General features: G+C 54.2%; 3 protein-coding genes across 3 annotated transcripts in view; 2 read left to right on the top strand and 1 right to left on the bottom strand.

The window, feature by feature from the left end:
* Positions 1–12,119, top strand: part of MYRF (myelin regulatory factor) — a 32,532-nt gene extending 20,413 nt beyond the window's left edge. Inside the window, exons 9-27 of the mRNA XM_054563797.1 lie at positions 588–664; positions 847–957; positions 1,366–1,456; positions 1,821–2,021; positions 2,231–2,342; positions 2,857–2,966; positions 3,637–3,797; positions 3,871–3,943; positions 4,227–4,315; positions 4,569–4,637; positions 5,066–5,146; positions 5,321–5,409; positions 5,519–5,710; positions 5,960–6,211; positions 7,820–7,907; positions 8,167–8,241; positions 8,595–8,697; positions 10,302–10,376; positions 10,548–12,119. Of these exons, the coding sequence (XP_054419772.1) occupies positions 588–664; positions 847–957; positions 1,366–1,456; positions 1,821–2,021; positions 2,231–2,342; positions 2,857–2,966; positions 3,637–3,797; positions 3,871–3,943; positions 4,227–4,315; positions 4,569–4,637; positions 5,066–5,146; positions 5,321–5,409; positions 5,519–5,710; positions 5,960–6,211; positions 7,820–7,907; positions 8,167–8,241; positions 8,595–8,697; positions 10,302–10,376; positions 10,548–10,628 (2,130 nt within the window). The 3' untranslated portion in view covers positions 10,629–12,119. The remainder of the gene's footprint in view (positions 1–587; positions 665–846; positions 958–1,365; positions 1,457–1,820; positions 2,022–2,230; positions 2,343–2,856; positions 2,967–3,636; positions 3,798–3,870; positions 3,944–4,226; positions 4,316–4,568; positions 4,638–5,065; positions 5,147–5,320; positions 5,410–5,518; positions 5,711–5,959; positions 6,212–7,819; positions 7,908–8,166; positions 8,242–8,594; positions 8,698–10,301; positions 10,377–10,547) is intronic.
* A 1,470-nt stretch (positions 12,120–13,589) lies between these two features.
* TMEM258 (transmembrane protein 258) lies at positions 13,590–16,829 on the bottom strand. Its single transcript, XM_054563795.1, has 4 exons — positions 16,735–16,829; positions 15,203–15,312; positions 14,515–14,651; positions 13,590–13,709 (listed from the first exon to the last, which is right to left on the bottom strand). The coding sequence occupies exons 1-3, from the start codon at positions 16,735–16,737 to the stop codon at positions 14,525–14,527; spliced, it is 240 nt and encodes a 79-aa protein (XP_054419770.1). The 5' UTR covers positions 16,738–16,829; the 3' UTR covers positions 13,590–13,709; positions 14,515–14,524.
* A 146-nt stretch (positions 16,830–16,975) lies between these two features.
* On the top strand, positions 16,976–21,658 carry FEN1 (flap structure-specific endonuclease 1). The gene is made up of 2 exons (XM_054563792.1): positions 16,976–17,111; positions 19,768–21,658. Exon 2 carries the CDS (start codon positions 19,789–19,791, stop codon positions 20,929–20,931), a length of 1,143 nt encoding a protein of 380 aa, XP_054419767.1. The 5' UTR covers positions 16,976–17,111; positions 19,768–19,788; the 3' UTR covers positions 20,932–21,658.
* The last annotated feature ends 1,384 nt before the right edge of the window (positions 21,659–23,042 follow it).

Genomic DNA, 23,042 nt, shown 5'->3' with positions numbered 1-23,042 from the left:
CTGTTCCATCCCTCTTCTCCTGGCTGACTGCTTCTTGACCGTCACTGTCCATAGCTGCTATAGTCCTTGGGGACACTTGCCCTGAAGCCTGTCTTGACTTAGAGGCCCTGCCCCTAAGACCCCGCCCTCCCCAGCATGACATCAGTGGAGCTTGATTTTGAGACCCGGGAGTATGGCAGGGTATACCCTCCTTCAGTGTCACGTGGAGAGGTTGGGGGGACATGGGAGGGGGTGCTGGGAGTGAGAGGGTGTGGGTGGGGTTGTGGGTAGGGGTTTGTGGAGGCCGGTGCGGGGCATGTACTCAGGCTGGGGGAGTGTGGGTGTGGAGTGGGGGCTACGAGGATGGCCGAGCAGCATGCGTAGGCTCACGCGCGTGCGCGGAGGCGGGGAAATGGGTGCAGGTGTGGGTCTTTGGGGCGTGTGGCTGTGTAGGAGAAGGCACTCAAGCACATGGGGGAGTGCTGCTGAGGGGAGGGTGGTGCCTTCGTTCCTCCTGAGCTCCAGCCAGGCCGGGCCTGGCTGAGAGGCTGCAGGCCCAGGAGAGCTGCCAGGCCCTGAGTTGCCCTTGGGCTGTGCTCCTCCCCCAGCTAGAGGCCCTGAACCAGTGCATCAACATCGAGCAATCTCAGTCAGATCGGAGCAAGCGGCCCTTTAACCCTGTCACGTGAGTGTCTGACCCCTCAAGGGTGGCACCTGCAAGGGCTGATGCTGGACCTGGCTTGGGAGCTGAGGGGGGCTAGGCAGGCACCCACAATGTCCACTTCCCACACCTGGGTGCCCCCCTGTGGCCCAGCTCTCCCCATCTCCCAGTGCCCGCTCTCTGAATCTCCTGCCCCTCCTCCGCAGTGTCAGTCTGCCCCCTGAGCAGGTCACGAAGGTGACAGTGGGGCGGCTGCACTTCAGTGAGACCACGGCCAACAACATGCGCAAGAAGGGCAAGCCCAACCCTGACCAGAGGTGAGCAGGCTGGACCTCTGTCCCGAAGTCCCACCATATCTGGGGAGGGGGTCCAGGAAGATGCCACAGACTGACTCATTTTACAGATGAGGAACCTGAAACTCAGGGCCATTAGTTGACTTAAGGATGGGAGAGCAGAAGCCTGGCTTCTGGGTTAAGAAACACTTCTGTGGCCGCCTAGTGGTGGGCCCCTGGGGAATGTCTGCCCCCTAGTGGAGACTCAGGTTCCTGCTCTGTAGGATGGATGTTCATGCCCACTTCTTGGGGTCCTGGGAACCTGGGGGAGAATACTGAGCAGGCAGTTTTGTGCACTGTGTAGGTGACCTGGGAAGGGTTGCAGGGTACGAGGGGTGAGCAGAGGCAGGTGGGGCGGGATCTGGGTGCCTCTGAGACCCCTGTGTGCCCCAGGTACTTCATGCTGGTGGTGGCCCTCCAGGCCCACGCACAAAATCAGAACTACACACTGGCCGCCCAGATCTCGGAGCGCATCATCGTGCGGGTGAGGGCCTCCCCCGAGGGGCGAGAGGCCTCCCCAGTGCTGGGAGGCAAGCCCCCAGGAGAAATGCCGGGGTACTGGGGAGTCAGGGGCTGGAGGGCTGATCCTGCTGGGCACTAGCTGTGTGGCCTGAGGCAAGGCTCCACCCTCTCTTGGCCTCAGGGTCTCCTTTACCGAAAGCTCTGAGGTGGACTGGGCCTGGTAGCTTTCTGAAATTCCACAAGTAACTGAAAATGGCCACAGTGGGAGGTGGGGCGAGGAGCCCTGGCTGGAGCTGGAGGGGCGGCTGAGGGGCTTCCCCTTTCCCCGGGGCGCTGCAGTTCTCCCATCCCCCAGGACTGATCCATCCAACCCCAACTTGCGCTAGGCCTCCAACCCGGGTCAGTTTGAGAGCGACAGCGACGTCCTGTGGCAACGAGCGCAGGTGCCCGACACAGTCTTCCACCATGGCCGTGTGGGCATCAACACGGACCGGCCTGACGAGGCGCTGGTTGTGCATGGCAACGTCAAGGTCATGGGCTCGCTCATGCACCCATCGGACCTTCGGGCCAAGGAGCACGTGCAAGAGGTGGGGACAGCTGAGCTAACGGCAAGAGGGGCTGATGGCAGGGGAAGGAATTGGGGGGAGGCTGGGCCTGGATCGCTGGATCCTGGGATCCTGGTAGCAGAGTCTCCCCCGACCCTGCAGCCTCTGGGCTGCCACCGTCTTGGGCTCCAGACCCACTCTGGCCCGGCCAGGAGGGGAGAGGTTCAGTCTTAGGAGTGGCTTCCACGCAGGTGGACACCATGGAGCAGCTGAAAAGGATCTCTCGCATGCGGCTCGTGCACTACAGATACAAGCCGGAGTTTGCTGCCACTGCTGGCATCGAGGCCTCGGCGCCAGAGACAGGTAAGGACAAGGGGAGCTGAAGTCTGGGAATCAGGTAACCCTGCCCCTGTCCTCTGGAAACCCTCCTTCTGGGAGCCCCTCCCCTTGACTCTTAGAACTCCGCCCCCAGGAACCCTGCCCTCTATAAGTCCCGCCCCTCAGCCCCTGGGAAATCATGCCAACCCCAGTGCCCGTATTCACTCCTTGACATGGGAAGTCCAGGAGCTGCGCCCAGGGATCCTTGCCTCTCTGCCCTTGGATGGATCCTGCCTCTAGTCCCCTGGATCCCCGCCCTCTTCTTCTGGGATCCTTACTCCCAGGGATCTGTCCCTTCCCCCGACCAGGGAAACCCCACACCTTGAGCCTCGAACTGCGACACTGTGGACACTTGTTTGTGCAGCCCCCTAACCCCACTTCAAGGCTCCTTGGAACCCAAATATTTGGCCCCCAGAACTTGGCCCTCTCCAGCCCCTGTCCCCTCCTTACGTTAGGTGCTGAGGGTAGCCCCCCACACATACACTTGGCTTGCCCCCAGGTGTCATTGCCCAGGAGGTGAAGGAGATCCTGCCTGATGCTGTGAAGGACACTGGAGACGTGGTCTTTGCCAATGGGAAAACTATAGAGAACTTTCTGGTGGTGAACAAGGTTTGTGCCAAGGGGGAACTGGAGGGAGCCCAAGGGGCAGAGGGGCGGGCCTGGTGGAAGGCATTCACTCCTTCAAAGAGACTGGGGGAGGTGCAGCCTCCAGAGTTCCCTCCCTCTGTCACAGAGGAGGGGGTGAGCTTCAGGGGGCAAGTGGGGACTTGCCCCCTGTATGGCTGTGTGATGAGGGCAAGAGGAACCTTGCTGAGGGTCATTTTCCTCCCCTGCCAAAGGAGAGTAATATGGTAGCTGCTGAGACATTCTCACGTGGCCATTGCAAAGCTTAAACACGCGGTTTATTGTGAGGATGGTGTTTGCGGCTTACACGGTGTGGCGCTGGGCTGTAATACGTTTTGGCCTCGGCTGAATCGTTGAATGCTTCAGTGTGAGACACCCTGCTCATGAGAGGGGGGCATCGGAGGGCACGAGCCCCTGGGAAATGGGGCATTCTCATGGGGTGGGAAGGGCTCTTCAGGCCGGCGGGATGCCAGCGTGGGGATGCCGTTTGGAGGTGCAGGCACAGGGGGCCGTGGGAGCTGAGTCTGGGCCGGAGGAAAGGCTGCCCTGGGCAGGGAAGCTTTGAGGGGCTCCCTTCCTGCTCCCCAACGAGCTCGTAGCCTGGGGCTCCCCAGAGCAGACTGTGCCCGCAACAGTGGCCTATTGCCTGCGTCAGGAGCGTATCTTCATGGAGAACGTGGGTGCTGTGAAGGAGCTGTGCAAGCTGACGGACAACCTGGAGACGCGCATCGATGAGCTGGAGCGCTGGAGCCACAAGCTGGCCAAACTGCGGCGGCTGGACAGCTTCAAGTCCACCGGCAGCGCAGGCGCCTTCAGGTGGGGGCGCGGGGTGGGGGAGGGCAAGACCCACTGCCCAAAGGCACCTCTGACTCGGACCCTTTTGCTGCAGCCACACAGGGAGCCAGTTCAGCCGGGTGGGCAGCATCCCCCATAAGAAGAGGCCCCCCAAAGTAGCCAGCAAGGTAAGGGTGGGCAGGGGTGGGAGGCAGGTTGACCATCCCCATCCCCCCTGGCTCTCCTTTCCAGCTTGCCCCTCTCCAAGCTCACTGACTCCAAGTGCTTCATTTCCTATCCGGACCCTCCCCCAGCCCCCCAAGCCCTGTTTGTCCTTCCTCTCCCTCTGCCTTCTGTGGGAATGAGTCAACCTTGGCACCTCGACCTCCAGCAAAGCCCACAGTGGATAAGGTCACAGGCTCCCTAAGTCTGGGCCTTTTCCGCTTCTTCCCGCTTCCTCTCGGTCCTCAGCCACCGTCCGTGGTCCCAGACCAGGCCTGCATCAGCCAGCGCTTCCTGCAGGGAACCATCATTGCCCTGGTGGTGGTCATGGCCTTCAGGTGACTTGTTCCGCAGGCTTGGGGGTGGCTGGCCGGCCAGGGGAGTTGAGCTTCCCACAGTGGGAAGAGGAAGCCTCAGCCTAGGAGAGCCCTGGAGGTCCTGGGGAGGGAGGTGGGCTGCCTCATGCTGTCTCGTCCCCCAGGGGCCAGGGGACCCATTACAGGCGTCACCTGGGAACCCAGGCCCTGCCCTAGAGAGAGGGCGTAGACCGTGGCTCCAGCTCTAACTATGGCCCTTTTCTGGGGTTCCCAGTGTGGTGTCCATGTCCACGCTGTACGTGCTGAGCCTGCGCACCGAGGAGGACCTGGTAGAAACGGATGGGTATGTCCCTGGAGGCCTGGCTGCCCGCTGAGCTGCCAGGTCAGGTGGGGCTTTGGTGGGCAGCCCAGGGTCAGGGAAGCCACAGAAGCTGTCCCCTCTAAGTGGGGTCCACCTTAGGCTTTCAGACTGCTGGGGGCTTGTGAGGGTGGGTAGGAGGGTCTGCCTGCAGTGGGGCAGCTGTTTTCTAGTCCTGCAGAAGCCGATGTTTCTCTCTGGCTACTCAGTGCTCCTCCAGGTACCCAGGCCTCTGAGAGTCAGAGGCATCTGAGGGGTCCAGGTTGGACAGGGGTGGAGGGAAGGAGGGCCAGGGTGGGACCTTGGGCTCTGTCTGCCCACTGTCACCCTCAGCCTCTGGGGCCAGCTCTGACTGTGTCTTCTCTCTCCTTCCCTGCGCCTGTCTCCCCTTTTTCTTCTCTGCTGCCCCTTAGCTCTTTTGCCGTGTCCACTTCCTGTCTCCTGGCCCTGCTCCGGCCCCAGCACCCGGGGGGGAGTGAGGCCTTGTGCCCATGGTACGTGTCAGGACCCAGCCCCCTCCCTCCTGCCTCTGGCTCCTGCCGCCCTCTTCCTGCCTCCTTTCCACCTTCCCTGGCCCCCTCCTCCTGCCCCTCCTGCTTCTCTAGGAATCCCAGGCCCCCCGACTCAGGCTGTCCCAACCCCTCTGAGTTTAGTCCACCCTTCCTCAGCAGGTCCAGCCAGAACTTTGGAACCACTCAGCTCCGACAGTCCCCTGTGACCACTGGGCTGCCGGGCACACAGCCCTCGTTGCTGCTGGGTGCGTGCCTGGGGTGGGTCTGGAGCGATGGGATCGCGGAGAAGCGGCTGTGCGCTGGGTGAGGGCTCTGCTGTGCCCCTCAGGCTCATGCCGCCTCTGGCTTCCTCAGTTTCCACCAGCCTGGCCAGCTCAGCCCCGGGACCAGCCATCCGCACCTTAGACTTGTGCTCCAGCCACCCCTGCCCTGTTGTCTGCTGCTCCTCACCCACTCCAAGCCCTACTGCTGACCCTAGTCTTGGCTCCAGCTTTAGCCCCGGCCGAGATCTCAACCCCAGTTCCAGCTCCTCCACGAACCACTCAGGTATGGAGTTGGGGTTTTTTTTGGGGGGGGGGTTGTTTGTTTTTGACCTGAGTCCGGAGGAAGACCCCCGAAGACTCATTGGTGGGAGGGTCTCCTGGAACCCAGAGTGAGGCTCTGGAAAGGATTGGGGGCCCCCTAGGAGGCTAAGAGATAGATGTGGGTCACCCAGAATCCAGAGGAGCCGAAGGGATAGCTGGGAAGGAGGCAGCCAGTTCCCTCTACTCAGCCTGTCCCTGGTTCTATCCACAGACCCTAGCCAGATGGCCCTGCTGCCAGTCACCAACATCAGAGCCAAGTCCTGGGGCCTGTCAGCCAATGGCATTGGCCACTTCAAGCATCCAAAGAGCTTGGAGCCTGTGGCCAGTCCTGCAGTCCCCTTCCCTGGGGTGCAGGGCAAAACCAAGAACAGCCCCAGTCTCCGAATCCATGGCCGGGCCCGCCGAGGGGCCCCCCAGCCTGGCCTGGGCCCTGCCCAGCCCACTCAGACCTGGGGCCCACCAGGTACTTGCCCTGCCCCCTGCACCCCTCAGCCCAGCCCAGCCCGGCATAGCTCACTGGCCAGGGCCCGTTTCAGCCCGGTCACCTGAGTGCCTGGATGTGGCACCATCCATCAGCAGTAACCAGAAATCGGGGCAGGGGCTTTACAGAGGCTGCCTCATTTAACCTGCAGAAGCTTCCTGCAGAAAGGAATGGTTCCCATTTTTCTGATGAGGAAGCAGAGACAAATGAAGTGACTTGTCAAGGGCCCTGTAACCCGTCAGTGGCAGAGCTGGAATTTGATGCCAAGTCTGCCCAACTCCAGGGTCTGGCTCCTTCTGTGTTTTTCCAAACCTCAAACCCTTAGTTGCACAAAGCTACAGAATCCTTTCTTGCAGAGGTGTTCAAGCCAAGGTCCTCCATGGTGACCTGGGGGCTGCCTTGGAGGTTGAAGGGGAGGCTAAGAGCCTTCCTGGCTCCAACCAGGTAGCTCTGCTCTAGGCATTGGGCCTCCTCATCAGCTTTCATTTGATGGGCGTTGTGGCTTAAACAACAACAACAAAAAGCTGAGAAGCTGTGGCTTACTGAGTTTGAAGTTCAAAGTGAGGGGGGAGCCCCCTGGGGTAAGATGCCCACCAGACAGCCGTTTCCTAGGCCCTGCTCTGTGGCTGGCTCTGTATGGGGCACTGGGGGAAGACATGCTCTGACCCCAAAGAGCTCACAGACACGGAAACACAGCCATAGGATGAGGCTCTGAGAGGTGGCTTCTTGGCTGGGGAGGACACTCAGTCCAGGCCAAGGCGGGGAGGTGATCAGGGAAGGATCAGGCAGGGAACATTGGAATTGGGTCTCTGAAGGACAGTAGGAGTGTGCCCAGAAAAGAAGTTCAAGGGCGCTATCTATAGAGTCCTTATCTGATCCCCATCCATGACCCCACAGGGCATTCTGGGTCCTGCTGGGTTCCTTGGTGCCTCATAAAGCTGAAAATGTCGCAGGCCCAGCAAATGTTCAGTGGCTAGTGGCCCCAGCTTCCCCTTCTTGGGCAGATGGTCAGACAGCAGCGAGCCTGAAGATGAACTGAGATGAACAAAGAAACTCGTTTCCCCTCCCGCAGCCAGCCAATCCGTCCGTAGTGGGCTTGTTCAGAGAGGACTGCAGGCAGCAGCGTGCTGGCGCACGTCTCACACGTGGCTTTTGTGGGTGGCCAGGGACCCCGGTTCCTGCATGTGAGCACTCCCACTGGGGCTGATTTCAAGTCACCTGCTTCACTGAGCCCAGAGTGGGTTAGAGATGGGTGCGATTGGGAGCAGAGGCCTAAGAGCAGGCTCGGCCCCCCCACTCCCCCACCCTCCAGCAAGGGATATGGGAGACCATCCCTGCTCCTGGGTGTTCTGGTTCTGTCAAGGAGATAGACCTCAGGCTCCCGGGAGCTGGCTAGTCCTGGGGCAGTTGGGGAAAAGGGCAATGCACCTCCAGCCACTGTGGGGGTCTGGGAAGAATGACCTGAAACTTACTCACACTAAGGTGTGACTGCCTGATCCACAGCTGGCAGGGAAAGGCTTGGCTGCTCCTCGTTTGTGTCCTGCCTTGTCACCCTCCTCCTCTTCGCCCCAACAGCCTCTTTCCTTACAGACGCAGCCCCCTCCCTGACCTCCATCCAGGTGCTGGAGAACTCGATGCCCATCACTCCCCAATACTGCGCTCCAGGGGGTGCCTGCAGGTGGGCTTGGCTCCCTCCCTTCACACCAGGGGCAGGTTCCCCCAGATGACATGATGTCCAGGCAGTACAGATGTCCAGATCTTGGACCCTCGAGAGAGACTTCCCCCACAAGGCGGGGCAGTCCTTCCTAGACCCCTGAAGCGTTCCAGTATAGACTGAGGGCTGAGGTTGGGGTGAGGGCTGAGGTTGAGACCAAAGCTGGTTGGGATGGGGGCTGTGGGGGTGGCCTTCGGCTGAGGGGCCAGCTTTGCCCTTTCAGGCCTGGGAACTTCACCTACCACATCCCTGTCAGCAGCAGGACTCCCCTGCACCTCAGCCTGACGCTGCAGATGAAGTGAGTGTGTGGTGTGGGGGAGGGGAGAGACACAGTGGTGCCAGGGGCTGAGGAGGGATACTAACTGCCTGCCCGGTGCTTCACGGGTGGTGTGGCCCTGGCACTCTCTCGGCTTCAGGTCCTTGTCTGTAGCATGGGCTGCTGCCTCCAGCGGCCTTGACTGTGTGGGATGGTGGGTGGGAACGGGTGTATAGTTGTCGAGGACCTTGACTGTTAGTCATCATTTTCAAGCTGTGTGAGGGTCCAGTAGCTTGTGTCAGTGGGGCAGGGGAGGTGGAGTGAAGCCTGGCAGGGAGGAGGCCAGGGCGGGGGAACTCAGAACCCCATTTCCCTGCTAACTGGGCCTTCCCCAGCTCCTCGTTCCCCGTGTCCGTGGTGCTGTGCAGCCTGATGTCAGAGGAGCCGTGTGAGGAGGGGGGCCTTCTACGGAGCCTCCACACCCACCAGGACACCCAGGTACAGGGCAATGGGGAAGCTGTGAACCAACCAGGCCCCAGAGCACAGCTGGGCCCCCAATGGGTGAGGAGAGGGAGCCAGGGCTTTGGGGTCTGGGCCTCTGTGCCCCCGGGTGGGGGGTCTTATGTGCACCATTTACTGCTGAGCATCTCCTGTCCCTGTTCTGAAAGAGCCCCAGAGAAGAAAACAATCCCAGAAGGACTAACTTGAATGCAATGGTGGGAACAGGGAGTCCTGGGAGCCCATGGCAGGGGGAGCTAATCTTGTTTGGTCTCAGGGTCAGGACAGCCACTGACAAAAGTCATGTGTAATTAAGACAAGACCTGAAGGACAATTTGGGGACTGTGTCCTGGGAGTAGGGGAACAGCACATGCAGAGGTCTAGAGGCCAAGGAGAGTGTGGCATGTTGGCAGAGCTGGAAGCATGGTGGGGGCTGAGTCAGGAGGCCAGTGGGCCAGGAGCCTGGGCCTCAGGCTTGGGCTGGGGAAGTGGCACAGTTCCATCGGGTTTTTGGAAGACGACTCTGGCTACATGTAGAGGGCTACCTCCTGCTCCAGGAACCAGGTGGCTGGGGTCCTGTCACTGTCTAGTTCCTCACTGGCCGTGACCTGAAGTTGTGACTCTCAGCACAAGTTAAGGAAATTTCTTTTCACCATTTGTGTGTTTAGTCAACAAATGCTCATGGGGTCCCTGCCAGCTAGCTCAGATGGTTAGAGTGCCGTCCCGATAGTCCAAGGTTGTGGGTTTGACCTCTGGCCAGGGCACATGCGAGAGACAACCGATGACTGCATAAATAGGTGGAAAAACAAGCAATGTTTCTCTCTCCCTTCCTCTCTATAAAATCAATCAATAAATTTTTAAAAACCTTCCCTGGCACCGTCTCTGTCGCAGACCCTGTGCTGGGCCCAGCTGTGGGGAGATGGAAGCGCAGTGTGCACAGGCCTTGCCTTCCGACAGTGCCCTAGCCAGGGAGAAAGAAGTGCAGAAAGTAACCTAAGTACAGGATGGGGTAGATGAGAGCCCTAAGAGGCCCAGGCCCTGTGGCCCCACCGAGACAGGAGAGCACAAGAAAATGGGGGGAACATGGCAAAGCGCTCATTGGGTGTGGCGCCCAGGCTTGACACACATACTACAGAGGCAAAGCCGGAGCCTCAGGGAGGAAATGGGCACGCTGCCTGCACCGGGCTCTGTGCTGCCCTGCCAGGGAGAGAGCATGACAGACCAGGGTTTGAAGTCCAGCTCTGCCATGTGTCACCGTGTGGTTTCAGGCAAGCAACTCATTTTCCTCATCTATCAGCAGTGCCACCTCATTGGGCTGTAGTGAAGATGGTGTTAATGAAATACTTCCACATGCCCAGAGCATAGAGGATGAGAGGGAAGGTAGACAAGACAGGGAAGAGGCAGGCACCAGGTGAGGGCAGCTGTGGACCTGGCACAGTCTGCACTGAGGGTGGCTGCCATTGCTCCCCAAAGCACATCCCGCTCCCTCCCATCTCTCTTCCCCAAACATGCCGCAGAGCGCACGGCTACACTGGCCACGTGAGAGGGATGCTGATTAGGAAGGGGGAGGGGGCTGTCCTGACCCCTCTCTACTCTTTCTCCAGGGCACTTCCCACCAGTGGCCAGTAACCATCCTGTCCTTCCGTGAATTCACCTACCACTTCCAGGTGGCATTATTGGTGAGCACAGCCACCGGTATCTGTGTGGGTCTTGGGGGAGGGATGGGAATGGGGGGTTTGCAGAGCTCAGGGAAGGACTGGGGGCAGTGTCAGGCAATGTCATCCGGGGGAGGACCTCCTGCCTTGCAACCCCCAAGCCACCTCACCCAGTCCCACTGTCCTTCCACTCAGGGTCAGGCCAACTGCAGCGCGGAGGCCCTGGTCCGGCCAGCCACAGACTACTACTTCCGATTCTACCGCCTGTGTGACTGAGTTGCCCTCCCTGAGGCAGCCCCACACCGGGGCCCGGGGCCCCTGGGCGCCCTCCCTACACTGGATGCAGTGGTGTTACACTGGAGCCTGCGGCCCGCCAGCTCTCCACCACTCACTGGCACTCCCCTGGAGGCTGAGCTCGGCCTGGCCCTCCCTGCCTGGTGAAACTGGAAGTCCTCACACTGGAGCTGCTGTTCCTGCTGGTCACTCCTCCCACACCCCGGAGGGAACCAGAGACCTCCTGGGGCCAGGACAGGACCAGTTCACATCTGTCCAGCTATGGTGGTTGGAGGGCTGGCTTCAGGTGCCCTGGAGGCAAGGGGAAGCCTGGGACTCTCTCCAGAGCCCACCCTCCCTGCCTCTCCTTTTGAGACTGGGAGCTGCCTTTTGGCCCTCAGAGAGGACCTGCTTGCCTTTGAGATCAGCGGAGGCTTGATGGAGCCGACACTTGGCTGGAACCATGGATCAGTGGAGGGCAGACAGCCCTCACTCTCGAAGTGGCTCCCTGAGGGGTAGCGAGGAGATGGGACTTTTGGGGTTTGACTGTTACGCTGGACTTGCACTTCGAAGCTTTAAGTGTGGCCCAGGAGGTCTCCTGTCCCTGGGAGAGCTTGGCTCCAAGAGCTTCCAGGGCAACTGAAGCCAGCCCTGGATGGGTTGGAGAGATGAACCACGTGCCTTATGTACACTTAGTGCCTGGCTGAACCAGTGGGGCCAGTGGGCCAGGTAAGCCTCGGACCCTTGAACCTGGAGTATCCTGGAAGTTCCCCATGAGTTTCCTGGTGGTGCGGCCCCAAGGCCTGGGCTCCTGGGAGCTGCTAGAGCTCATAGAGGTGCCGGTGACCCATCATTCTTTGAGCAGAGGAGCAGGAATCCTTGCAAGGCCGCAGGCCATCTTGGCTGATGGATGGGTGCAGATAGCTTTTCCTGTTATTAATGAATTACTAAAATGCACTTAAACCAGGACAAGAGTGGAAGGGTGGTGACAGGGGCCCAGAGCGGGCCAGAGTCTTGGGATGATACTTGCAAAGACAGGGCCCTGGTTCTGATCTGTCCCAGGGGGCCTTGAGACATCCATCCGACTCCCGACCATGAAGACTCTGGCCTCTCCCTCCATTCTTGTCTGCTGGAGGCCCCATCTCTGCTCACTCCTCCCAGGCGTGGGGTGGGCTCAGGTTAGGGCGGAAGTCTTATCTCAAGTGCCAATGTTAACTTGTCTTTAGTGAGTGTCTGCAGCATTCTGAGGCCACATCTGACTTGTGGAAGGAGTGTGGCAATCACTGAGCCATGTCTGCCATGGGTTCAGATACGAGGACAGGACTTCCCTTATGTCCTTGCTCTGTGGTCTGCCACCTCTCTGGGAACCAGGCCTTGCCCCTCTCCTATGTCTCATTCTCAGCTCTGAATGGGAGGCCTTTACATAATGGGGCTGAATCTTGAAAAAGTCTAGAACTGTGAGCCCCCTTCTGCTGTGGATCTCAAAGCACTTATCCTGAGGATGGGAAAACACCAGGGGGATGGGGGCTAGTGGGGATACCTGGACACTCAGCCCCCTCCCCAGTGGGGCTCCACTCCCTCATTCTGACACAGGAATAACATGGCTCTCATACCATGCAGGGGGCCCAGCCTTACTTAAGACTACTCTGCTCTCTCCCCTCCCACAGCATGGTGGTGGTGGGGGACCTCCCTATGTGCCTTAAAACTGCTGAGCCCCCCTCCTTATAATAGGATTCTGGGGCTTCCCCAGCAGGTATGTGTTCTTGGACTATGGCCCCTCTGTCCTTAACTGGAAAATGACCCTCCATTGCCCCCTGGAGCCCATCTGGATACAGCATAGCCCCAACCTGGCCAGCAGCTGGCTGTTTCCATGCCTGGAGTGGGGGTCTCAGGGTAGGGGTTGGGGCCAAGTTGGGGCTCCAAGCTGCTCGAGGGGGGGTCAACCTTGGACCAAAGTTGCGTTAAGCCCAATAAGGTAAAAGGGCCTCAGGGAAGGTGAAGGGGCCACCTGCTGGAGGCTGACAGCTGCCTGGCTGGAGCTGAGAAGTGGGTGTCTCGGCTCCATGCCCTACCCAGGGTCCAGCAGCCATCTCTTCCTTTCTCTCTCCCCTTTGGCATTTATTCCTATAGCCACTGGGCTAATCTCCCCCAAGCTTCAAGCTGTACATAGGGCCTCTTAATGCACAAGACCCCTACCCTCAGTATATCTCCCATAAAAGCCTGCATGTGCATAGAGCGCCCCTCCCTCCCTGTTAACTCCCAGCTCCCGTCCCTGGGCTTTGACTCATATTTATCGTGTACCAACTCTGACTCAGGAGTGGGCAGAGGGAAGCAGCCCTGGGCCTGTTTGCTTCCTGTCCCCTGAACTGTTCTTTTCTTCTGAAGTAAATACACATATATAAATAAATGTATAAATACGGCTTTGTATCTGAGCTTGCCTCCCTGTCTCTTCTTGAGATTGTTCTGGTGGGAGATGGAGTCGCCTATGGGGCGAGGACCTACTGGAATCTCTGGGGTGCCTATGCCAGATGCATGATTTATATCCCATTATCCTTCTTAGCTTCACACTGGGCTTGGGAACAGGGCTCAACAGCCCCCACCTCCAGCCGCAACCAAGGGACCTACTGCTGCCCTACGTGGCTTAAAAGTAGCCATCCTAGGGAAAAGCCTTTTTAGGGGACAAGCTGAGCCTTGCCAGGGTTCCCAGCCTAGAGAAGGGTGGCTATATTTGGAGTAGAGGACTGGCCCAGGGAAGACTTGATTGGTGAGGGTTCCTAGAGAAGTTTGCTCTAGAAACAACAGAAGAGGGTAGGCCTGCCCTTCCTATCCACAGGTAAGCCTTCAATTACAAGGACAGGATACCCCTCCCATACCCTCTTTGCCCTCATAGGTACGGAGCAGGCATCCCAGCAGCAGAAACCATCTGAAAGGCAGAAGAAAAGCAGCAAGAGCTGAGACTGGGCACCAGACAAGATGGTCACACATCTGCCTTTATTGTGAGCAGTAGGCAGGGTACTTCCAGCAATAGTAAAAAAAAAATTAAATTACAAAAGCAGAGATTCAGTGAAGCTGCCTGGTTGGAACCTGAAAGAGAAGAGGGGTATCAAAATGAGACCAAAGAGCCTCCTTTTTACCAACTTTTCTTACTGGGCCCCTATGTCCCGGAGAAAGGGCCGACGGGCACACTCCTTTGAAGCTAAGCCACCAGAGCCAAGTCTCATGACCTATTTGCTGGATTATGTGCAGCAAGGTTTTTTGTTTTTCTTATATCACTTAGTCAACATTTATTTCAATGGCTGAAAACATTCAGACTAATTAAAACAGTACTCCTTGCAGCAAATTTTAAGTACCAGTCCCTGACTCACTTCTGGCCCAGACCCCAGCAGCCTCTCCAAGTTACTGGTGTATGACATGTAAGAATGAAAATGTGGCCCTGGCTGGTGTGGCTCAGTGGATTGTGTGCCAGCCTGCGAACCAAAGGGTTGCTGGCAGTCCACGTCTCCAGTATGGGTGATTGAGAGGCAACCTCATATTGATGTTTCTCTTCCTCTCTTTCTTCCTCCCTTCCCCTCTCTAAAAATCTAAAAAAGAAAAACAAAAACAAAACAAAATGGAAATGCATAACCATGAGAAGCCTGTGTCCACAGCTGTGTAGTACACCCCAAAGCCAGATCAAGGCCCTGGGCAGTGTACTGAATTTAGAACTTACAAAGTAGGTCACACTTGGCTCCAACCCCCATTAGGCACATGGACAGAGGCACATGTGTCTGGTGTCCCTATCCATTCTGCTGAGTCTGCCTCCATTAACCAAGGGATTGTGAAGGCCTGAGGACTGCACTGATACAGGTGTGGAAAGTTTTGCAGTGTCCCACCCTGTCACAGCTCTTACCCTTGGGAGCTCACACGTAGATGCCGACCCACAGCAGCAGGAAGAGGACCCCAAAGCCCATGAAGAGCGAGGCCACCAAGGAGATGAGGAGCTCTTTGTAGATGTCGCGTGTGTACTTGGTAGAGGTGACTTCATAACTGGCACGGTGGTTAAGGAGAAGCAAAGAGATGGACTGCACAGAGCACTGCGACTCGGGGAGAAAGATAGGGGCTGCTGGCTTTCTGGGGGTTTGTCTGGCTTGCTGCAGCCAGGCACAGGGGCCCAAGAGACGACCTAGACTGTTACTCCATACTACCCAGGAAGAAAATGAGGCCCAGAGGGGTTAGGTGACTTGCACCAGGCCATGCAGCTAATGAATGGTGGAGCTAACCTAGTCCTCAGATCTCCTGACACCAAAGGGCATCCCTCCTTATACCACTTTTTTAACTTCAGATTTACCCCCAGCCTCGAGTCCAGCCAGGCCCTCAGCTTACTGTCCTAGAAATCTGAAGAGCAAACTGAGCTCACTTGCATTTGAAAAATGAGGCCACAACCTGACCTTAAACATCAACAGTCTACCCTCGACCTCCCTACTTTTTTCCAATCCCACATCAGGACAAATGGGCAGGGTGCATGTACCTAGCATGGTTTCTGCCTCAGTTTCCCTTATCAGTAGTTCTGGCCCACTTGCTGCTCAGGGGAAGGATACACGAAGAACCAGGCGGTGAAGAACATACCAATGGCCAACAGTACCACGGTCAGATGGGGGAAGACAGCTGGGTTCACTGGGCTGGTATATCTGCTCATGGCCTCGAGCTCCTAGGGGAAGGCATGAGATTAGAGCCATGAAAGACTTCAACCTGGTGGATTAAGGGGTTATTAAGGAATTTCATGCTGCTGTGACTGCTTAAGGCCTGCTTCAGCCTGGGAAATATGGAAATCCTTCAGCACCAACATCAAGTGATTCAATTTGGGAATGACAACAATTAGCATTTGAAATTAAAGTGGCACTCTTTTTCAGTAAGAGACAAGTGGCTGAGATTCAGAGGCTAGAACACAACAGGTGACTAATTAGCTATAAATCAATGGCCCTTAATATTTTCTGAGGCTACTGGCCACTATGAAAAAAACCATGTAATAAAAGATATGGCCTCTCTGGCCGAGAAAAAGCACATAAAACAAAAAGTCTGCCTATAACTTTAGGAGCTTTATGAACCAGTACCTAGATCTCAAATTCTAATTCTGTAATATTCCCACTACACTATTATGGAATCTCAGAATCTACAGGCAAAAGGCATCAGTTTAAATTCTGACTCTAGTGAATTACCTGAGTTTCAGTCAAGGAGTTATAACATCTCACAGGGTTGAGGTATGACTTAAGAAAGATAATGAATGTCAAAGCATCTGGCTACTGCGTGGCGGTAGTTATTCAATAGGTGTTTGTTTCCTTCCCAAAGTTTAGGGAAGATTATGAGGTAATGCCCGTGAAAGAGGGCTGTAAACATACAGTTCTGTACAAATGTTAACTTCCATTGTCACCCGCCAGCCAACGCTTCAAAAATCCTGAACATAACAACCCTAAAGAAGTAAATCGACCCCATTGTTCTAAGAGACGCTGGAATTCGGTAAACACTTATCCCCCATCCCCCAAATGACAGACAATTACTGCCATTTATTGAGCCACCAATTGCAGGCCCTGTGTTTGGCACTGGGAATACAAAGATGAATAGACATCATTTCAGGACTAGGAGCACGTCAGATGGTGGTCATTAGGAGGCGTGACAGATGACAATGAAGTCCAGGACACGTGGCAAGAGAGGTCTGGTCTCTACGGACGCTGTGGGAGCTCCTGGGAGAGGCCAACTGCCTGAAAGAGTTAGAAATGCTTCACCAGGAAGATGACATTTCCCCAAGGCCTTGCAGAACAAGTACGAGTTTGGCAGGGGGAAGAAACGTCGAGACAGAAAGAACAGCTTGATCACAAGTAAGAGAGATAAAAGCTCCAAGGTATTAAAAATGCACCTCACGCGCCCCACCCTTAACACTGGGGAGATCAAAACAGCCTCATGAGTCCATCGCAAGGGGCTTCCTTTGCCCGCCCCTCAGCCCAAGCCGGAGGGTACTGGAGCCTCCGGCGATCTGGATCCCGGGCGCCCGAGGCCTCTGCGGGAGAACGGGAGTGTGGGACGGGCCCTGAGGGGTCCTCACAACCCTGTGGCAAGCTCCCTTCCACCACCTCACCATTTTGCCAGGGAGAGGGTGAACCGCTGCTCCGCCACCGGAAAAACACGTCGGCAGGAGCCGGCGCGCTGTTCAGACGGAAGAGGATGTGGCACCCGCGCAAGTGGCATTGTGGGACTTGTAGGGTCACGGAGAGAGTCCGCCCGCTTTGCCGGGACTGTGCGCCCTGAGAGGAGCCGGCCGAAGGGACGAGCCTGCACTACACTTCCCAAGAGGCTGTGCGCAGCGGCGAGTCACGTGACGCGAGCGCGGGCTTTGGAAGGCGGTGGAGCGAGAGAAGACCCTCGGGCGATCTGAGGCGGGAGCTGGACTGAGGACTGTCCTGGTCGACACTGGACCAAGCGTTAGCTGCCGAGGCCTCGCGCTCCTAAGGCCAGGTGAGACCCCATGGGAAGCGTCTCCGCGAGTGGCGGGGCCTGCTTTGCGCTTGGGGGCTCTCGCGGGCTGGCTGCCGCGCAGGGCGGAGGCGCGAATGCTCTGCCGCCACTTTTCCGCTGTGGGACGGGGGCTAGTCGCGTAACCGCCGAGCTTCTTTATTCGTTTGTGGAAAGGGGATAATAACTCCACCTCTTGGGATCGTGGTGGAGTATTTTGACTAAGACCGTGATGAGAAACAGTTTCACACTTCGCTTGTTGAGACCTCGCTGTTGGATGCTGTGGCAGGATAGCCGGGTAACAAGGCATTGTCCTCTCGGTACACGTTCCAGCAAAGCCGCCAGCTTGAGGCGGGAATCAAAGCGTTGCGCGGGTGCTGGAGGGGAGAACGTTTGCCGAGCACCGAGTGCGTGTCCGGAGCTCTTCAGCTATTACTGCAGGTGACCCTGGGAGTAATTATGCACGGTGGCCATGGTGTTCATCTTATTTTATACATGAGGAAAACCAAGCTTACATGGCTGAGTAATGTCACACGCGAAGCGACTTGGTGATGCCACACAGATGGTAAATGCTGACGTATATATTCAGGCCGTTGCCATTCTCTGGGGAACTACTAGGAGGTGGACCTTGAAGAAGGGCCTCGCAGAGGATGGCGGGTGGAGGGCACAGCTGAGCCAAAGTGAGAAAATGCAGGCCTTGTTCCAGCGTTTTTTCACTGGGTCCCACCCAGACTGAAGGTAGGTGGAGAACCAGATCATTGAAGATCTTGATGCCCATCCTGAGGTATTTGAACTTAATTAGAAGGAGAAGTGTAACAGGATCATTTTGCTTTATTTAGGAGGAACCCTGTGAAGGAAGAATGGGAACAATTAGAAGGCCTAGTACAATATTTCATAGTGTTGGATACGTGCCTTGCAGTGGGCAAAAAAAATCCTTTTTAGTAGTTAAACATTTAACACATATTAAAATAAAACTGATATAACAGACATTGCTTAAGATGAGTTCTCCTTTTCAAGTTATCTTAGTTTTTTGTTTTCATTTTTTTTTTTAATCCTCACCCAAGGACATTTTCCCATTGCTCTTTAGATAGAGACAAAGTTGAGAGAGGTAGGGAAAGAGAGAAACATCAAATGTGAGAGAGAAGCATTGCCTGCTGTACACGCCAAGACTGGGGACTGGGGATTGAACCCACAATCCTTTGGATAGGGGACAACGCCCCAACCAACTGAGCCACACCGACCAGGGCACATTATCTTAGCTTTTAAACAGTGGTATCCGTTTCATGAAAATTTCAAGTGAATGAAAGTACAGGTTTTGATGTGTGTGGTTTGGGCCTGACTGAAGTTTTGTGAACAGTGCCCTAGGAAACATTTGTTAAGGGGCCTGAACCACAGAAATGCAATACTGGCCTGAGTGACTAGATCAGAGCCTGGGGTGGGGTAGGAGCCAGGGATTTCACACTTCAGATTTAGTGGTGGAGGGAACGTACAAGGGAAAGACTTAAAACTAGGAACATCATGGTAGAAGTAGAAACTGAAATGCTGAGGGCGACACTGGAGGGAGATTAGTGCTATGTGGGAGAAAGCCATTCTTCAAGACTGCTATACCAGTCAGGGTTCTCCAGAGAAAAAGAACACATAGATATATAGGATATTGGTCTGAAGAGACTTATTTTAAGGAATTGGCTCACATGTTTGTAAGAGTTGGCAAATTTGAAAATTGTAGGGCAGGTTGGCAGGCTGGGAACTCAGGCAGGAGTTGATGCTGCAGTTTTTTGTTTGTTTGTTTGTTTGTTTGTTTTTTTTATGCTGCAGTCTTGAGGCAGAATGTCTTCTTCAGGAAGCCTCAGTTTTTGCTGTTAAGGTTGTTCAGATGATTTGTATGAGGCCGACCCCCATCATGGAAAGCAGTCATCTTTACTTAAAGTCAACTGATTATAGATGTTAGCTACATCTACAAAATACCATCACAGCAACACCTGGATTAGTGTTTAGTTAAATAACTGGATACCATGGCCTAGCCAAGTTGACACAGAAAATGAACCACAACCGCTAAGGGAATTGAGGTTGAGGAATGAGTTGGGGAGGAATGAATGTGGTTTTCAGGTATTGACGAGAAGATGGATACTCCTGTTTATTTTACTACTTTATACATTCAGTCGTGTATTATGGTTGCTTTGGTATCTGTCACATCTCACCTTTGTCTAACCAGTATTTGCCTGTCCTTCAGGACTCAGTTCTGCCTTCGTAATTCCCTAAGCTTCTCAAGTTGGGCCAGGCACTCTCTGGATTTGCATGATCCTTGCTGAAGATGTCTTTTGTAGCTCTTACTGCATGCTAGCCTGATTGCTGCCTTACCCACATTTTAAGTCCCTTAAGGACATCAACAGCGCCTTATTCCTCTTAGTACCCAGTTCAGTTACACTCAGGAAGCCTTAATTAGTATTAATTGAGTGGAGTTCCTTGCTAGACTGGAAGTTTCTTGGCAGTGGAAACTTTGTATTATTCATCTTTTCATCTTCTGCATTGCTGACTTCATGTCCTTTTTGTGCTAGGTTTGTTTAGCTGAAGGTATGAAGTTGGTGAGATAGCACCAATTATAACTTTTTTTTTTGTATCCTTTATGTTCCTCCTTGTCTCACTTTCCTTTCTTTTTTAGCTGTCACTCCTCTGTATTGCTATGGGTATTCAAGGCCTGGCCAAACTGATTGCCGATGTGGCCCCCAGTGCCATCCGGGAGCATGACATCAAGAGCTACTTTGGCCGTAAGGTGGCCATTGATGCCTCCATGAGCATTTATCAGTTCCTGATTGCTGTTCGCCATGGTGGGGATGTGCTGCAGAACGAGGAGGGTGAGACCACCAGCCACCTGATGGGCATGTTCTACCGCACCATCCGCATGATAGAGAATGGCATCAAGCCTGTGTACGTCTTCGACGGAAAGCCGCCACAGCTCAAGTCAGGTGAGCTGGCCAAACGCAGTGAGCGGCGGGCTGAAGCAGAGAAGCAGCTGCAGCAGGCTCAGGATGTTGGGGCAGAGGAGGACGTAGAGAAGTATACCAAGCGGCTGGTGAAGGTCACCAAGCAACACAACGATGAATGCAAGCGTCTACTGAGCCTCATGGGTGTCCCGTACCTTGATGCACCCAGTGAGGCAGAGGCCAGCTGTGCGGCCCTGGTGAAGGCTGGCAAAGTCTATGCGGCAGCCACAGAGGACATGGATTGTCTGACCTTTGGCAGCCCTGTGCTGATGCGGCACCTGACTGCCAGTGAGGCCAAGAAGCTGCCCATCCAGGAATTTCACCTGAGCCGGATTCTACAGGAGCTGGGCCTGAATCAGGAACAGTTTGTGGACTTGTGCATCCTGCTGGGCAGTGACTACTGTGAGAGCATTCGGGGCATTGGGCCCAAGCGGGCTGTGGACCTCATACAGAAACACAAGAGCATTGAGGAGATTGTGCGTCGACTTGATCCCACCAAATACCCCGTGCCAGAAAATTGGCTCCACAAGGAGGCCCAGCAGCTCTTCCTAGAGCCTGAGGTGCTAGACCCAGAATCTGTGGAGCTGAAGTGGAGTGAGCCAAATGAAGAAGAGCTCGTCAAATTCATGTGTGGTGAAAAGCAGTTCTCTGAGGAGCGAATCCGCAGTGGGGTCAAGCGGCTTAGCAAGAGCCGCCAAGGCAGCACCCAGGGCCGCCTGGAAGATTTCTTCAAGGTGACTGGCTCACTCTCTTCAGCTAAGCGCAAGGAGCCAGAACCCAAGGGATCTGCTAAGAAGAAGGCAAAGACTGGAGCAGCAGGGAAGTTTAAAAGGGGGAAATAAATGTTTCCCTTCATTATACCTCCTTGACCCCAGAATGTCTGCCTTGGACTCTCAAGAGCTAGTACTAGAGAAACCTCCATGCGGTCAGGGAAGGGATTGCATTGCGCCCCCGGCACTACCTTTCTCAGTAGTGCTTTTCCCTTTTACTTGATCTTACTTCAGGAAGGCCACAGAAGTACTTTGTTTTCTTCTTTTTTAGCTCAGGAAAGTAAGTCAGGTCAAATCACCTTTCGGTCAATTTAATAGGCACTGAATCCATTGTTCCATAAAAATGATAGTAACAAGTTTTGAGGAAGGGAGGAGAGAATAAATGGTGGAGACAAAAAACTGTATGGAAGTGATTTCCTGGCTGGTCAACTGTTGGCCAGTGATGGTGGAACCTGACTGTTTCTCTCTGGTTCAGCTTTGACTTACCCTGAAGGATAGACAGCAGGAAGATTCAGTCTTACATCAATAGGAAGAGTTACTGAGAAATAAAACAGATGGAGAGCTGAAGTCCCTGGAGTGGGAGACATGGGTTTGTTAACTGGCTGTGTGTCCTGTGGTGGGCAGAAACTTGAACTTGTCATGTAACTTGAATCTTTAGTTATTCAGAGGTATATGGTGGCTTAGTTCTCATGCCCTCTCTGAGGCAATCAGCTGAATTGGGACTTGATGCTATTGTCATGTGCTATTTTTGTTTTAAATGTGTGAGAAGAGTCAAATAAAATTATAAAAGTATGCAGAATGTAGTATTTTCACTCTAAGATAGCATGCTGGAATTGTACCCTATGAACAGGTGGTTTGAGCATGGCCACAAGATGGCGCCATGCCCCATTGAATGGCCAAAGCAACTTGGGTGGTGCCTCGGCCATTTGGAGGAGGATGCAAGTTTATCTGGCTAGGAACAGAATTCATTTTCCACCTACTGTGTGAAATAAGGAGTTCCTTTGAGAAAACCTCACAGTTTAGATCAGCAATTTGTAAACTGTGAAAGCTGCCATTCAAAAATCACTTGTTCTTTTTTTGACATCACATTTAGTTTGCTATTTCTCATACAGATAGGATGTGTTTGTACTTTGCAAAATCTTGATCAAACTTGGTGGGGAACTGACCTGTTTCAGTTTATAATTTCTTAATATTCCTATCATTGCCATTTGAAGTTAAGGACATTGGGTGGTCTGAAATTAAAAGTTGACATTTTTACAGATTAAGCAGGTGGAAGACCAAAAATCAATGGTTTTCACAGTTTTTAATGGAGCAACCTACTTTTCAAATGAAAATCTTATGCAGAATCTCAGGATATGAGAGTTCCTCTGGCTGAAGTATAAATAGGATAGCTGTAACTAGGGGATGCTGAAAACCACTGGTGTGGAAAGTTCTATCCTGAGGGCAGGAGTTTGTTTTGTTCATTAACCTTCCCAGTTGATGAATAAAACCACTTTTTCCCAGGTTATGCTAAGCCACACCCTTAATTTGAGCTCCATTTTCTGATTCCATAATTTGATTCTAAGCCTGTGGTAGTGGTGATGGGTCCTAGAGGTGGTAAGAGATCAGAGATAACCTCTTTTGACCTCTGGGACAGGACAAACTTTTTATTACCATCTGCTTTTCTTCTGCAATGACCCTTTGAACCCCAAGGCACCTTACCTAATTCCTAGCTCAGAATGTCTTATATATCCATGTTCCCTTTTTATTGCTGAACCTCTAGGGCACGTGGAGTCTTATGTATGTGGAGGTCTCATACATACTTGTTAAATTTGGTTATTTTGTCTCGCTAATTTCACATCTGTTTGATTAGAGCAGCTAGGACAACCTTGAGGGTAGAGGAAAGTTTTCTCCCCAGCTTCATAGGAGTTACTGCCTCAGAGCAATAGCTCTAGTCCCTGTGGTAGACAAGCACATCAAGTGGTTTACCTTCCTCTTGCTTTTTGAAGTTGAATTGCCTAGTTTTTTCTAGATGTTTATTAACCACTGCACACTGCAGGGAAAATTTATTCTGTTGCAAATTTTTAAGCATGTTCTAATATTCTTGCTCAAAGATTGCTATTCTAGGATGGAGGTTAATAAGGCATTGCTTTGTAGTGGGCATTGTGCCTGCAGAGAAAGATTTAGGCAAAATGGAGCCGTAA

Source organism: Pteronotus mesoamericanus, unplaced genomic scaffold, assembly GCF_021234165.1.
Source record: "Pteronotus mesoamericanus isolate MK-2021 breed Mesoamerican mustached bat unplaced genomic scaffold, CSHL_Meso_final scaffold_83, whole genome shotgun sequence".
Taxonomy (NCBI): domain Eukaryota; kingdom Metazoa; phylum Chordata; class Mammalia; order Chiroptera; family Mormoopidae; genus Pteronotus; species Pteronotus mesoamericanus.
This window is presented reverse-complemented; position numbering and strand designations above follow the sequence as displayed.